This window comes from Dromiciops gliroides, chromosome 2 (assembly GCF_019393635.1).
Source record: "Dromiciops gliroides isolate mDroGli1 chromosome 2, mDroGli1.pri, whole genome shotgun sequence".
In the NCBI taxonomy this organism is placed as follows: domain Eukaryota; kingdom Metazoa; phylum Chordata; class Mammalia; order Microbiotheria; family Microbiotheriidae; genus Dromiciops; species Dromiciops gliroides.
The window spans coordinates 419,472,061-419,486,183 of record NC_057862.1 but is presented as its reverse complement, the minus strand read 5'-3'; the positions used below and the strand labels follow the sequence as shown (position 1 = coordinate 419,486,183).

Here is a 14,123-nt window from a genome sequence, read left to right as displayed (position 1 = left end):
AGATCCCAAAAGAAAAACTTCCAGGAATATTATAGCCAAATTCCAGAGCTCCCAGATCAAGGAGAAAATATTGCAAGCAGCTAGGAAAAAGGAATTCAAATACTATGGAGCTACAGTATGGATAACACAAGATCTAGCAGCATCTATATTAAAGGACCAGGGGACATGGAATATGATATTCTGAAGAAGGGGAAAGGAACTGGGACTATAACCAAAAATCACCTATCCAGCAAAACAGTATAATCTTTCAGGGGAAAAACTGGTACAATGAAAAAGAGGACTTTCAGGTATTTGTGAGGAAAAGACCTGAACTGAATAGAAAATTTGACTTGCAAATATGAGACCCTAGAGAAGCATAAAAAGGTAAAGAAATTGTGAGGTATATTAAAAGGTTAAACTGTTTACATTCCTACATGGGAAGATAATACTTCTAACTCATAAGAATGTTCTCAGTATTAGGGCAGCTGAAAGGAATATATTTAGACAGAGGGCACAGGTGTGAATTGAATATGAAGGGATCATATCTGTAAAGCATTTATTTTTTGTTTATTCTTGTTTTTTGTGAGGCAGGCAGGGTGGGGTGGTTTATGTCTGGGGCCAGATTTGGGCTCAGGGCCTCCTGGGTCCAGGGCTGGTGCTTTGTCCACTGTGTCACCTAGCTGACCCATTATGACATCTTTAAAATAAAGTTAAGGGGTAAGAGAAAAATACTGGAAGAAAGGGAAAGGGAAAGGTGGACTGGGGAAAAGTAGCTCACATAAAAGAAACAAGAAAAAGCTTATGGAGTGGAGGGGAATATGGGGAAGGAGCGGGGGAGTGAGTGAATCTTACTTTCATCAGAATTGGCTCAAAGAGGGAATAACATACACACTCAAGTGGGTATAATAATATATTTTGCCCTGAGAGAAAGTGGAAAGGGAAAGGGATAAGGGGGGAAAGGCAAAGGAAGGGAGGGCAGATTAGGGGAGGGGGCAGTAAACAGCAAAACACTTTCTAGGAGGGATAGGGTGAAGGAAGATAAAAAATAGAGTAAATATCAAGGAGAGGGAATAGGATGGAAGGTAATACAGTTAGCAATAATAACTGTGAAAGACATGATGAGCAGGATATCAGAAGGAACTATGGGAAATGCAAACCATCAACAGAGGAAGAACTGATAGTATCTGAATACAGATTGAAATAAATTTTGTTACCTTCTCTTTCTAAAGTTATTTCTGTCTATTTTCTTTCACAACCTGACTAATGTGAAGATGTTTTGCATAACTGCACATGTATGCCTTATATTGAATTGCTTGATTTCATAGGGAGGGTTGAGGAGGGAGGGAGGAAGAAAATTTAGAACACAAAGTATTAAAAAAATCAATGTGAAAAAGTGTTTTTTTATTTCTTTTTTCATGTAATGGAGAAAATTCTAAATAAAAATGTTTTTTAAAATAAATACATTCCTAATTTTGTAACCTACTATGATGTGTCTTACAGAGTTTCAACTTTATTTTTCTGGAGACAATCTATGATTTCTTTCAATTGTATTTGATTTTCTGTGTTTAGAATTTTTTGAAAATTTCAATGTATTATTTATATTGTCTTCAGTTTCTTTATTTTTTATTTTTCTTTTGTTCTTTTGGGAAACCTATAATCTTTAGATTGTTTGTATCTATCCTATCTTTGAGATCAGCATATTTTGATTAGATAGAAAGCATATTTTCTTTTAATGATAATGGTTTTGTTTTTTCTAGATTTTCCTGTGATTCTGTGTATTTACATTCCCAATTTCTTATTCTCTCTTCTGTTTCTTTCATGAAGTTTTCCATCACAGATTCAAGTTTTCCTATTCTACCCATTATGTTTGCTATGCAAGACTTAAATTCTTCTTTTGCAATTACCTTTCATTTTTAAGCCTCTCATAAACTATTTGTTGTGGTTCTATGTTTTCCTCAAATTCCACAGGGTCCTTTGTCTCAAGTATTAGATTATTTTCCTTTGTTTTTCATTATTTATTCACAGATGCATGAACATGTTTACTACATCTGAAGACCACATTTCCTATGATTTATTTGTTTATGTTCAAAATCTTTGAGTTTTCTTTTTTTCTGAGATCTTTGGCAATTTCAGGCTTCTTTCCTTATTTTTTTTCTATTGCTTACTTTCTAACTTTTTCTCCTCTGCTGGTTGTTTTCCTGAGTGCTGAATCTCAAAGTGTCTCAGTCTCCTCCCAATCTAGGCAATTCACAGTCCACTAGCCTAGATATCTACCCCAAGTTACTTGGGGCATAATATAACTGGCCAAGGGGAATGCTGTGACTTTTCCCCTCAGACTTAGTGGAGTGCTACATAGCAAACCAGTCTCAACCCCAAAACATATACACAGTGGTCTGTCTCTTTTTCTCTGTTTCTCAGTTTTCTGACCCAGCAATTTAGAGAACTGTCACACTGGTACCCAGAGATGATTTCTATCATTAGTTTAGGTCTCAGAGACTCTGGAATGAGGATGGCATTGAGTGATATTTTAGCCTAGATACATTCTTGCCTCATTCCATCTATTCCTAAATCCACAGAGCACTTCTGGGCCATTGGCCACTGAGGGCCCAGCAAACTTCTCCAAGGAACTGGAGAGGAAGGGAAGACTATGGTGTGGCATTGGGTTTTCTTGATATTCTATGGGTCAAGTCAGCTATTGTAACCTTGATGCTTATGGTATGGTGGGAGTTGGTATAGAGATAACTTTCTGATCTTAGGGTAGGCATCAGTTCATTATTAACCTTATTTTGGGATACCATGGCTAGTTAGTGAAAAATTAAAAATTTGATTGCAAATCTTCATTACTCCACATCCAGAGCTTTGTCAAATAGAGTTGCAATACTGAAACTTACAATAAATTAAAATGCAGCTTATCTTTTTACTCTAGCTGTATTTTTTATTTGTAAAAGCTTTCCAATTTCATGCAATAAATATTTAATATATTCATTAAAGTAGTAGGATACAAAATAAATCCATAAAAATCAACAATATTTCTATTTAGCAATATTAAAATCTAAGTAGAAATTATAGAAATGGAGGTCCCTTTCAAAATTTCTAAAAAGAAAAAAGAAATCTGTGAGTCAAAATATCCAGTGATATGAGCTTTATATAAATAAAATCATAAAATATCAACATAATAAAACTGATGAAACTGCACAACATGAATTATGAACTTAATGTTATGCCAAGCTACTAATGGAGTAGACAAAATAATACAAAATTAACTCAGAGAAACAAAAATTCTAGAATTTCAAGAAAAAAATGGGTAAAAGAAGGAATGAAAAGGGGTAGTATTTGCAATCTTTGATTTATATTCTAGAACAATAATTATCAAAAGTGGTATTGATGAAAATTACAAAAACACATGGATGGAACAAATTATAGCAAGAGGAATTAGAAATATTTGAATTAAATTTTCTAGTGTTCAATAATCTGAGAACATAAATTACTTGAGGAGTTAAATTCTCTAACAAGAACTACTAGGAAAATTGGAAAGCAAATTGGTAGAAATTAGTTTTAGACTAACATTTATGGCTTTAGTATTAAACATAACCACTACCCCTAGTCCCTCCCCACAAATGAAAAGAAAACTAGATGTTGCCTTCACAAATGAACATACACACAAGCATATACTGGTAAATACTTAACAAACAAGCTCTCAGGACTACACACACATCTGTGTATGTGTGTATGATTAAGACATTTTTATGTTTAATCTGTATTATTAACATTTTCTACATCACTTTCTTAAGGTCAGATAATCACTAAAACAATAGACCAAACCCTGATTATGAATCAGTTTTTTTTAAACCAATTTCCTAGGTTTAAAGGTTTACAACACTGAAAATTTTACAATTAGTTCTTGCAATCTGATGCAAGCTATCTCCTGCAAGTCACTATATGTGTATGTCCACATGTATATGTTTATGTGTGTATGTATATATCTGTGCTGATAGAGATAGAAGTAGATATAAAGTACTTAACAAGATAAGGTATAAAAGCAATTACAAAAGATAAAATAGATAATTTTAATTACATGAAATTGAAAGGCTTTTGAATAAAATAAACTCAACTAATATAATAATGGAAGTTGACAACTGCTAAGACATCTTTACATTATATATCCCTGGAAAGGGTTTGGTATCTAAGATATAAAGCAGACTCACATATAGGACCAAGAGACATTCTCAACTATAATGAAAAGATATGGGGGCAGCTAGGTGGTGCAGTGGATAAAGCACTGGCTCTGGATTCAGGAGTACCTGAGTTCAAATCTGGCCTCAGACACTTGACACTTACTAGCTGTGTGACCCTGGGCAAGTCACTTAACCTCCATTGCCCCCCCCCCCACACAAAAAGATATGAACAAACATTTATTCAAAAATTTCAAAATTTTAACAACTATGTAAAAAATTCTTCCAATATATTTATAGGAATTTCAATAACACCTATTCTGGTTTTACTTCACACACAGAAAATTGGTAAGAAAAGAAGGAAATATTGGAGGTACTGTGAAAAGCTAGGTGCATAAATATACTATAGCTAGAGCTGTGAATTTGTCCAACCATACTGGAAAAAAATTTGGAATTGTGAATGAATGAGCATTTATTTAGAATCTGCTATAGCACTATGCCAGGCACTGGAAAGTACAAAGACCAAAATAAAAAAAAAGTCATTACTCTCAAAATGTTAGATTCTAATAGAGAGAGAAAATTCATATAGAAAAATGGTAATCAGGGAAGGATTTTTCCCCCTAGGCTGTCACAGGAATGATGAGGGGAACCATAACATTCCACTTTCATGCTCTCTCAAGAATAATGGTAATGTTGGTGTGATCACTTTTCAGACTTTTCAAATGGCAGTATTTCTGAAAATATACAGATATGAAGCATGATGTGCTAAGAGAGTGACTAAAATGCCCATAGTCTTTAATCCAGAGATACTGAAAGTAGGTATATATACCAAGCAGAGTAGATGAAAGGAATAACCATTTATATGATACTATGAGGCAGGCATTGTGCTAAATGTTTTTGGCAAACATTACTTTATTTGTTCAGAGAAAGAAAAATCTCATTGTGCATCAAAATATTCATAATGTTACTTTTTGTTGTTTCAAAACTGTGGAAACAAGGTAGATACTCATCAATTGGGGAATCAAATAACTTAGCACATTAATATAATGGAATATGATTATATATATGTGGTAGACAACAATAAATATTAATTCAAAAAAGAATGAGAAAAGTCTTTAGAACTGATGCAAAGTCAAGTAAACCAAAGCAAATATACACAATAACTTTAACAATGGAATTGGAAAGGAAAATAGCAAAACAAAAAGAAATTGAAGGCTTTGTAGCCATAATGACCAAGTTTTAAGAGCCAGGCTCTTAAGAATAAGTTTAAAAAAAAAACACCTTTTCTCCTTATTTTCACAGATAGCAAAACATGCTGCCAGACACATGTTGTGTTGGTTGCTTTGCTAAACTATGTTTTCTTTTCTTTTTTATTTCATTTCATTCATTCATTCATTTATTTTTTTTTGTAGGGTAATGAGGGTTAAGTGTAGGGTAATGAGGGTTAAGTGACTTGCATAGGGTCACACAGCTAGTAAATGTCAAGTGTCCGAGGCCGGATTTGAACTCAGGTCCTCCTGAATCCAGGGCCAGTGCTTTATCCACTGTGCCACCTAGCTGCCCCCACTATATTTTCTTTTTATTCTTAGTTACAAACAATTGCTTTCTGGGTAAGAGAATATGAAGGGTTATTTTTTTAATTAAGATATTATAAATAGATTGATAAAAGTAAATATTAAAAACAAAAAAGGTAAAACCAGGAAATTGGCTATGGATCTGGTCTTCACAAGGACAGTTTATTCTCTCTCTCTCCACACACACACATAAACACACACATGCACATATATATCTGTATATCTACATATCTATAGCTATATATGTTTGTTAATATGAATTTTCTTTCTAGTATTTCTTCTGAAAGGTTATTTGTACTAACAGCTGTTTTTAGTTTTCTAATCCCTTAAGAAACTTCTTACACTCTTCATAACTTTCTTTTGGACAACTAAGAAATGGATAATGTTCCTTCAAAAAGATGATAACCAGTGATTATTATGGAATACAATTGTGCTATAAGAAATAATGAGAAGAATGCTTTCAGGAAAACCTAGACAGACTTGCATGAACTGACACAAAGTGAACACTGCATACAGTGACAGCAATGATCAACTGTGAAAGACTTAGCTATTCTCAGCAATACAATAATCCATGACAAATCTAAAAGATTTATGATGAAAAAATGCTATCAAATTTCTAGAGAAAGAACTGATGGAGTCTGAATGCCAATAGAAGCATACTTTTAAAAACTTTCTTTTGTCTTTTTTGGACTGTGTTCTTTTTTTGCAACATGACTAACATGGAAATATATTTTTCATTACTGCACATGTATAATCTATATCTAATTCATTCAGGGAGGGGGAAAGGAAGGAGGGAGAGATTTGGAACTCAACATTTTAAAAACTGAAAGTTAAAATTGGTTTTACATGTAATTTGAAAAGAAATTTAAATATAAAATAAAGATGATACCCAAAATTGGACTCAAATCATCCTGGTTTGGTATACACATGGGATGGTGGGTCTATCACCTATCTCACTCTGGGTACTATATTTTTATTAATGAAACTTTCACAAGATTTTGCTCACAGGATAAAGTCCATATTCTTCTCACCTTCGAATCTATCTTAGAGGCAGGAGCCTCTAGATAAAGTTTAAAGGTGAAAAGAGCTAACCAGTATCCTTCTAGTCATTATAACAATGGACTGAAAGCTCTTGAAAATCTGTATGAGGAGGAACTCTTGGAATATAATCCCTTTGAAGATTCACATGAGGAAAATTCACAGGGTTTGGCAGTAATAAAGCACATGGTAATTTTTATGCTGGAAAAGAGAAGACCTGGGGGTCATTATATATGTCTTCAGATGTTTGAATAGTGGTTTTGTGGAAGATGGTTTTAGTTCTGCTTGGTACCAGGGAGCAGGGCTGTAACTAGCTAGAGATATGCCTAGAGCAACTTTAGCTAGAAGGGGGAGACTGAAGAAGCACAAAAGACAGTGTGATCATGGTTGCAATTGCTACAGCAATGTGGATGGTCCATCCCTCAGGGACTGGCCTAAGTTTCTGCAGGAAGGGAGAGGAGACAAATGTCTATTCAGGAATATGAAGAGAATACAACAAATCATAGACTTGGCATCTTAAGGATTACTGTGCTTTAGGGTGGTTCAGCGAAGAACTATCAGAAAGGTGCAAAGTCATCCATCTCACCTCAAATAAAGCTACATGGATGAAGTTCTTTAAGATGAAACCCTGTATATCTGTGCTAGTTGTGACTCTGATAGAAGACATAACTAGGAAAAACAGGTAACAAGAAGGTACATTTCAACTTTTAGAAAAAAACACTTTTTCACGTTATAGTCTTTCAAAAATACAATAAGCTGAAGTGAGATGTGTAGCATATTTCTTATCTCTGGATGTCTTTTTTTAAAAAGCCTGATGACCACTTGTCAGGAATTTTTTAGACAGGATTCATGTTTTGTGTTGAATTAAGTGATTTCTGAAACACAATTCTGATCCTCTGATTTGAATTTGTGGTTTCAAATATCTAAATGTCACCAAAACATCAAGATAATAGAATCCCATCAGTCAATATGATGCACTGGCTTTTTTGTCAGTAAAACTAACATTGGAAAATATGATCTTGAATCCACCTGTTCTCACACATTTATAAGCAGATTTCTGTATCATGGCAAAAATGAGTAGGCCCCATACTTGATCCCTCAAGTACCTTCTCATGCATACTTTGACTAAAGAATATGGGGAATGGGAGGAGAGAGAAGTTTGATAATTTGTGGTTGAAGATGTAGCTTCTTACTTGAAGCTGTACTAGAATTCCCTTCTTGCTATACCACCTGAGAACAACTTAGAAAAGAAACACATAGCATAAGGTCTATTCTAATGAGTAAAAAAATCCTCCAGAGCATATTATATGCCTCAGAGACAAAATCACACCATCACCCATTAAATTGAGACTGCCCTCAAAGAATCAAACTTTATTTGAAAGGTAATTCCTCTAAACCACCAAGGAGACTTCATGCTGAGAAAGACTGATTCAGCCAATTTAGCCACTTCTCACTTCTCACCCAATTTTCCTTCCTTCTCTCTTTCTGGAACTTTTATGATTGAAAATGTGTTCTCTGCCTTCTGGACAAGATCTCTGTGGTTTCCATTTTACCCAGTGGCTACTCCTTATTCGTCTGTTCTATGTTCCTCATTTGAAGTCTCTTCACTGGATATGAGATTTATTCCTGCTCTTTTTTGCCTTCCAGGTGAGAAAGTGAGGTTTAGGATGGAAAAGGGACTCTTGAAAAGGGGAGTTTGATCCTGAATATTTCCTTTTATTTCAAGATCTCCTGTGCATGGAGTTTGATATCCCAATATTCTACTCTTGACAGTATATATACATAGTCCAAAAAGGACTTTTATTCCCTATAACCAAAACATACTACTCAGTAACTGACAGGGAATCAATATTATTTAGATGATAATTGAAATGAAAGGAAGAATTCCTTTGATATAGGGGTTATTGGCATTGTATAATGAGGGTATTGAACTAAATATAATATGAAGTCACTTCCAACTCTACATCTACGTCTTTGATCAGTTGATATGTCTCATATTAATCTGTAGAAGTCATAATTGTTCTATCTTATATTAATCTACCTGTCTCTATAAAAGGAAAATAAGGAGAAATGCAGTATTTCTTGCCTAGTTGGTCACTCTCTATTCGCAAGCTCTGAGATAAGTGAAGGATTAAGAACCATTTGTATCAGGGAAATAACAATTTTTGCCTCACAACGAAATTTCTTATTCCCTTAACCCTGAACACTTGTAGATAGCCCTTAACATCACAGTTTTTACTTAGAACATTTAAGCACATCTCTATTAAGGAACCTAGTGTGGTAAATTCTGAGAATCCTCTTTGAGGGCTTATTCTGACTGATTTTTGTCTTTAAAAAGTAGAACAAGAGAGGTCGTGTTGTAAAGAAATGAAGCCTCTATTTGGTTCCCACCCTGAAGCTACTTCTCTGACTAGGGATCTCTGTGACTCTACCAAAAAAAAGTGTGTATAGATCTTATTAAAGGGGTTGCTTGTAAGTACTTAGAAAGATAAGCAGTAAACAATAAGAGCTAACAGAGCTTTATCAAGAACAAGTCCTGACAGTCTAATCTCATTTTTATTAGTGGCAATCAGTTAATAAATATTTATTAAACTCTTCTGTTATGTGCTAGGGATGCAAAGAAAGGGAAAAGACCATCCTTATTCTCAAAGAGCTTATAGTCTAATGGGGCAGAAAATATGCAAGTAATTGTGTACTAACAAGCTATTTACATGATCAGTTGGAAATAATCAACAGAGGGGAAGGTCTAGAATTAAGTAGGAATCAGCAAAAGCTTTCTGTAGAAGTTAAAATGGTTGCTGATACTTGAGGAAGCCAGGGAAATTACAAGGAAGAAATGAAGGAGGAGAGCATTGTAGGCAATGGGGGACAGTCAGTAAAAATGCTTAGAGCTGGGAGATGGAGAGTCTTGTTTGAGGAATATGAAGAAAACTATCATCACAGGATCTCTGGATATGTTATGAGACAGAAAGTACTTATTGGGAATCATTTAAGCTCTAATAGCCCCCAAACAATTCTCTAAGTTGAAAACAAGGTGCTAATTTGCCAGGAACCCTCTGCTCTGGTGAAATCACTGGCACAGTCCAAACAAAGGAAGTATGATACAAACCCCAGTAGAAAACCATGTTATCAACTGAGAATGTCTGGAAAAGGTCAGTGGTGATAAATGAGTTGGAGGAAATCAAATATTAAAAGAAACTAGACAGTTAGTATAGCTGAAATGACAACCAAATGAATCACATGGTGAAATGGTTGGTTAAATATTAACAATTTTATCAGGGAATAGAGCAATAAATCCAGGGAATGAATTTGACATAACTGTCTTTTCCAGCCTACTGTTCTATATAACGTTCCAAATAATGCAGAATATGATTACTGTTCTCTCCACTGGCTATTCCACTCCTCACTGAGCAAATAAACAGGGCCCCTGTTCCTTAATAAAGAAACTCATAAAGAAAGTGCAGTTGACATAGATAAAATAAAAAGGCCTTCTGCAAGCTTGACACTATTTCCATTTATTATGAAGCAATAAGAGATATTTAGTGTCTTTTTGGTTTTTGTTTGTTTGTTTTAGGGCAATGAGGGTTAAGTGACTTACCCAGAGTCACACAGCTAGTAAGTGTCAAGTGTCTGAGGCTGGATTTGAACTCAGTTCCTCCTGAATTCAGGGCTGGTACTTTATCCACTTTGCCAGCCGGCTCCCCGCCAAGTGATTTATTTATGGTCACATGATATCTCCTCATGATGTTTCTGATAGGATGAATCTTTGAATATTATGAGAAGTGAACCAAAGTTCTAAGTTATGATGTGAATTTATGATCCATCCCAGATATCCACATATCTATCAATGTTTATAGTTTTCTTTGAGAGTATCTCTATGAAGAGGCACAAAAAGAACCCATTACAATAGAGGGAAAGAAGGGAGGGGTGAGCATTGTTGTAACCTTACTCTCATCAGATTTGGTTCAGGGAGGGAATAAAATACACTCCCAGAGAGTATCTCAAAATTCTTTACAATGGCCTGATAGTGTTAATAATACTTTGATTCATGATATTTCTCTATAGGCTTTTCAGTACTGTCCAGGGGGAAAACCAAAATGAAACAAGATAAAAGCATGGCTAACCCACAAGTCTCAAATCTTGGTAATAAATAAAATCATCTACATAATTAAACATTGAAATAGGTGTAAATACCATATATTTCTGTGAAAAACATTTGAAGACTTTAATTAATATCTCAGTCAGTATGAGACAAGTGTTATGTGATTACCAAAAAGCTAATTCAACTTTGGTTTGAATAAGGAAAGTACAATTTCATTCCTGATTACAGAAGCTAATGGTTCTATTCAACTCTGTGGTGGTTAGACTACTTAGAGATTTATGTGGTCAGTTCTTGACTCCAAATTTTAAATTAAACATTTTCGAAAGGGAATACATGTTGAGGAAGGTGAACAGATTGATGAAGTGTCTGGGAAGTACGTAATATAAATAAGAGTAAAAGGCTTAGTCTATAAAAGAGAAGCTTAGAGAGGACATGGGAATTGTCTTCAAATATGTGGAAGGTTTCATGTGGCAGAGAGGTTACATTCATTCTATGATGATCCAGAGGACAGTACTAAGAAAAATGTTAGAAAAATTACAGAGTGGGAGATTTCATCTCAACAGAAGGTAATATTTTCTGTTTGAAATGTCCAAAAATGGAATTTATTTTCCTTGTCCTTCGAAGTATTCATTAAACACCTAACAGCAGAGCACTTAATGAGTGAAGGGAAGTTCAACCAGATCATCTATAAGGTCCCTTCCAATGCAGAGATTATGTCATTTAACAGGTTACAAACTTACATAACATTTCTATTGGCTCCTTGTAGTCCTCCTCCTCCTCCCTTCCTAAGGGCAAAACCATAAAATACTACTTCTATTCAGTGATTTTTTTTTTTTTTTGCGGGGCAATGAGGGATAAGCAACTTGCCCAGGGTTACACAGCTAGTAAGTGTCAAGTGTCTGAGGCCGGATTTGAACTCAGACCCTCCTGAATCCAGGTCTGGTGCTTTATCCACTGCACCACCTAGCTGCCCCCTGCTTTTCTTTTTTTAAATAAAAGTGTTTTATTATTTTCCAGTTACATGTAAGGATAGTTTTCAACATTTCTTTTCATAGAATTTTTAGCTCCAAATTTTTCTCTCACCCTCCCTTCCCTCCCCCTCCCCATGACAGAAAGCAATCTGATATAGGTTATATATGTACAATCAAATTAAACATATTTCTGCATTAGTTATATTGTGAAAGAAGAATCAGAGCACAAGGGAAAAACCTCAAAAGAGAATTAAAAAGAAAACAGCCCAAAAGTATCAACAGTATGGTTCAATCTGCATTCATAATCCAAAGTTCTTTTTTCTGGATGTTGAGAACATTTCTATCATGAGTTCTTTGAAATTGTTTTGGATCATTGCACTGCTGAGAAGATCCACATCTATCACAGTTGTTCATCATACAATGTTGTTGTTACTGTGTACAACGTTCTCCTTGTTCTGCTCCTCTCAGTATTATCTGCTTTTCTTCTAAATATTTGGTATGGGGGCAGCTAGATGGCTCAGTGGATAAAGCACTGGTCCTAGATTCAGGAGTACCTGAGTTCAAATCTGGCCTCAGATACTTGACGCTTGCTAGCTGTGTGACCCTGGGCAAGTCACTTAACCCCCATTGCCCTGCAAAAACCAAAAAAAACCCAATAAATATTTGGTATGATCTTAACTACAAAGGTCGTATGCCCATTTTAAATTCATTGTAGAATATGACATAACATGGTGGCCTGAATCTCATTTGTGGCATATTACTTTTCCAATGGTTTTTGTAAAGTAAGGAGTACTTTACAAAGTAATTTATGTTTTGTGGTGTATTGTACCTTGGGTTATTGAATTAGATTGTTTCTGATTCTCCCTTGTCTAGACTGTTTCATCGATTTACTTCTCTATCTTTAAACCAATATTAAATGGCTTGTTTCTGATTCTCCCTTGTCTAGACTGTTTCATTGATTTACTTCTCTATCTTTAAACCAATATTAAATGGCTATTATTACTGCTGTTTTATAACATAATTTGAGATCCAAAATAAATATTATACCTTCATTCCTACCCTTTTCATTATTTCCCTTGATTTTTCTAGACCAGTTATTTCTCCAAATGAAATTATTGAATCCCTCCTAAAGAGATAAAAAGATCAAACATGAGCCAGATGAACCAGACCAGAGTAACAGAATTTATCCTTCTGGGACTTTCTGAGGACCCTCAAACTCAGCTACTGCTTTTTGTATTGGTGTTGGGGGTCTACTTAGTTACTGTTCTTGGAAACTTGCTCCTCATCTCTCTGGTGCTTACTGACACCAATCTCCATACACCCATGTACTTTTTTCTGTGCAATTTGTCCACAGCTGATCTCTTCTTCTCTACCAACATTGTTCCCCAAGCCCTAGTCCACATGCTGTCCAAGAGGAAAATAATTTCCTTCATAGGATGTGCAGCTCAGCTTCTTCTCTTTCTCATTTTTGGATGTACACAGTGTGCCCTGTTAGCTGTGATGTCCTATGACAGGTACTTGGCAATCTGTGACCCTATGCATTACCCTCTCATCATGACAGGGAGGTTGTGTTGCCTCTTGGCCTTGGGGTGTTGGACCAGTGGTTTTCTAGTCTCCATTGTGGACACTACATTCACACTACACCTACCCTACCAAGGAGATAATAGGATTGCTCATTTCTTTTGTGAGGCCCCAGCAATCTTGGCTGTATCATCTGGAAATACTCATAGCACACAGATGGCCATTTTCCTCATGGGAGTTGTGATTCTTCTTGCACCTGTGTCCCTGATCCTGGTCTCCTATGGCTCTATCATAGTGACTATCATCAGGATGAAGACAAGCTCAGGAAGGCTCAAGGCATTTTCTACCTGTGGCTCCCACCTTCTTGTGGTTATCCTTTTTTATGGATCAGGAATCATGACTTATATGACACCCAAGTCTTCTAAGGAGCAGGGGAAACTGGTGTCTGTGTTTTATTCTGTGGTAAACCCTATGCTTAACCCCCTTATCTACAGCCTGCGGAATAAGGATGTGAAGAGGGCACTGGGGAATGCAGCCAACAGAGGAAAATTTTGCAGACCCTGAGCCTCACAATATAGTTGAATACATGAATGTCTTTCTGTTCCAAAATTTGTTGTATTATGATCAGCACCACCACTGTCCTTCCCCATGGAGAAAATGTATTTTCCCTCATAATTGGTGGTGGAAAAAGCATGTTAATAATGCTCCATAAATGTACATAGATTATTTGTGTATTGTATACTTGAAATTTGACTCAGGAATGAGA

At 35.4% G+C, this 14,123-nt stretch overlaps 1 protein-coding gene across 1 annotated transcript; it reads left to right on the top strand.

Moving 5' to 3' along the window:
- Nucleotides 1-12,985: 12,985 nt before the first annotated feature.
- Nucleotides 12,986-13,921, top strand: LOC122739009 (olfactory receptor 2D2-like). Its single transcript, XM_043980875.1, has one exon. The coding sequence runs from the start codon at nucleotides 12,986-12,988 to the stop codon at nucleotides 13,919-13,921; it is 936 nt and encodes a 311-aa protein (XP_043836810.1).
- The last annotated feature ends 202 nt before the right edge of the window (nucleotides 13,922-14,123 follow it).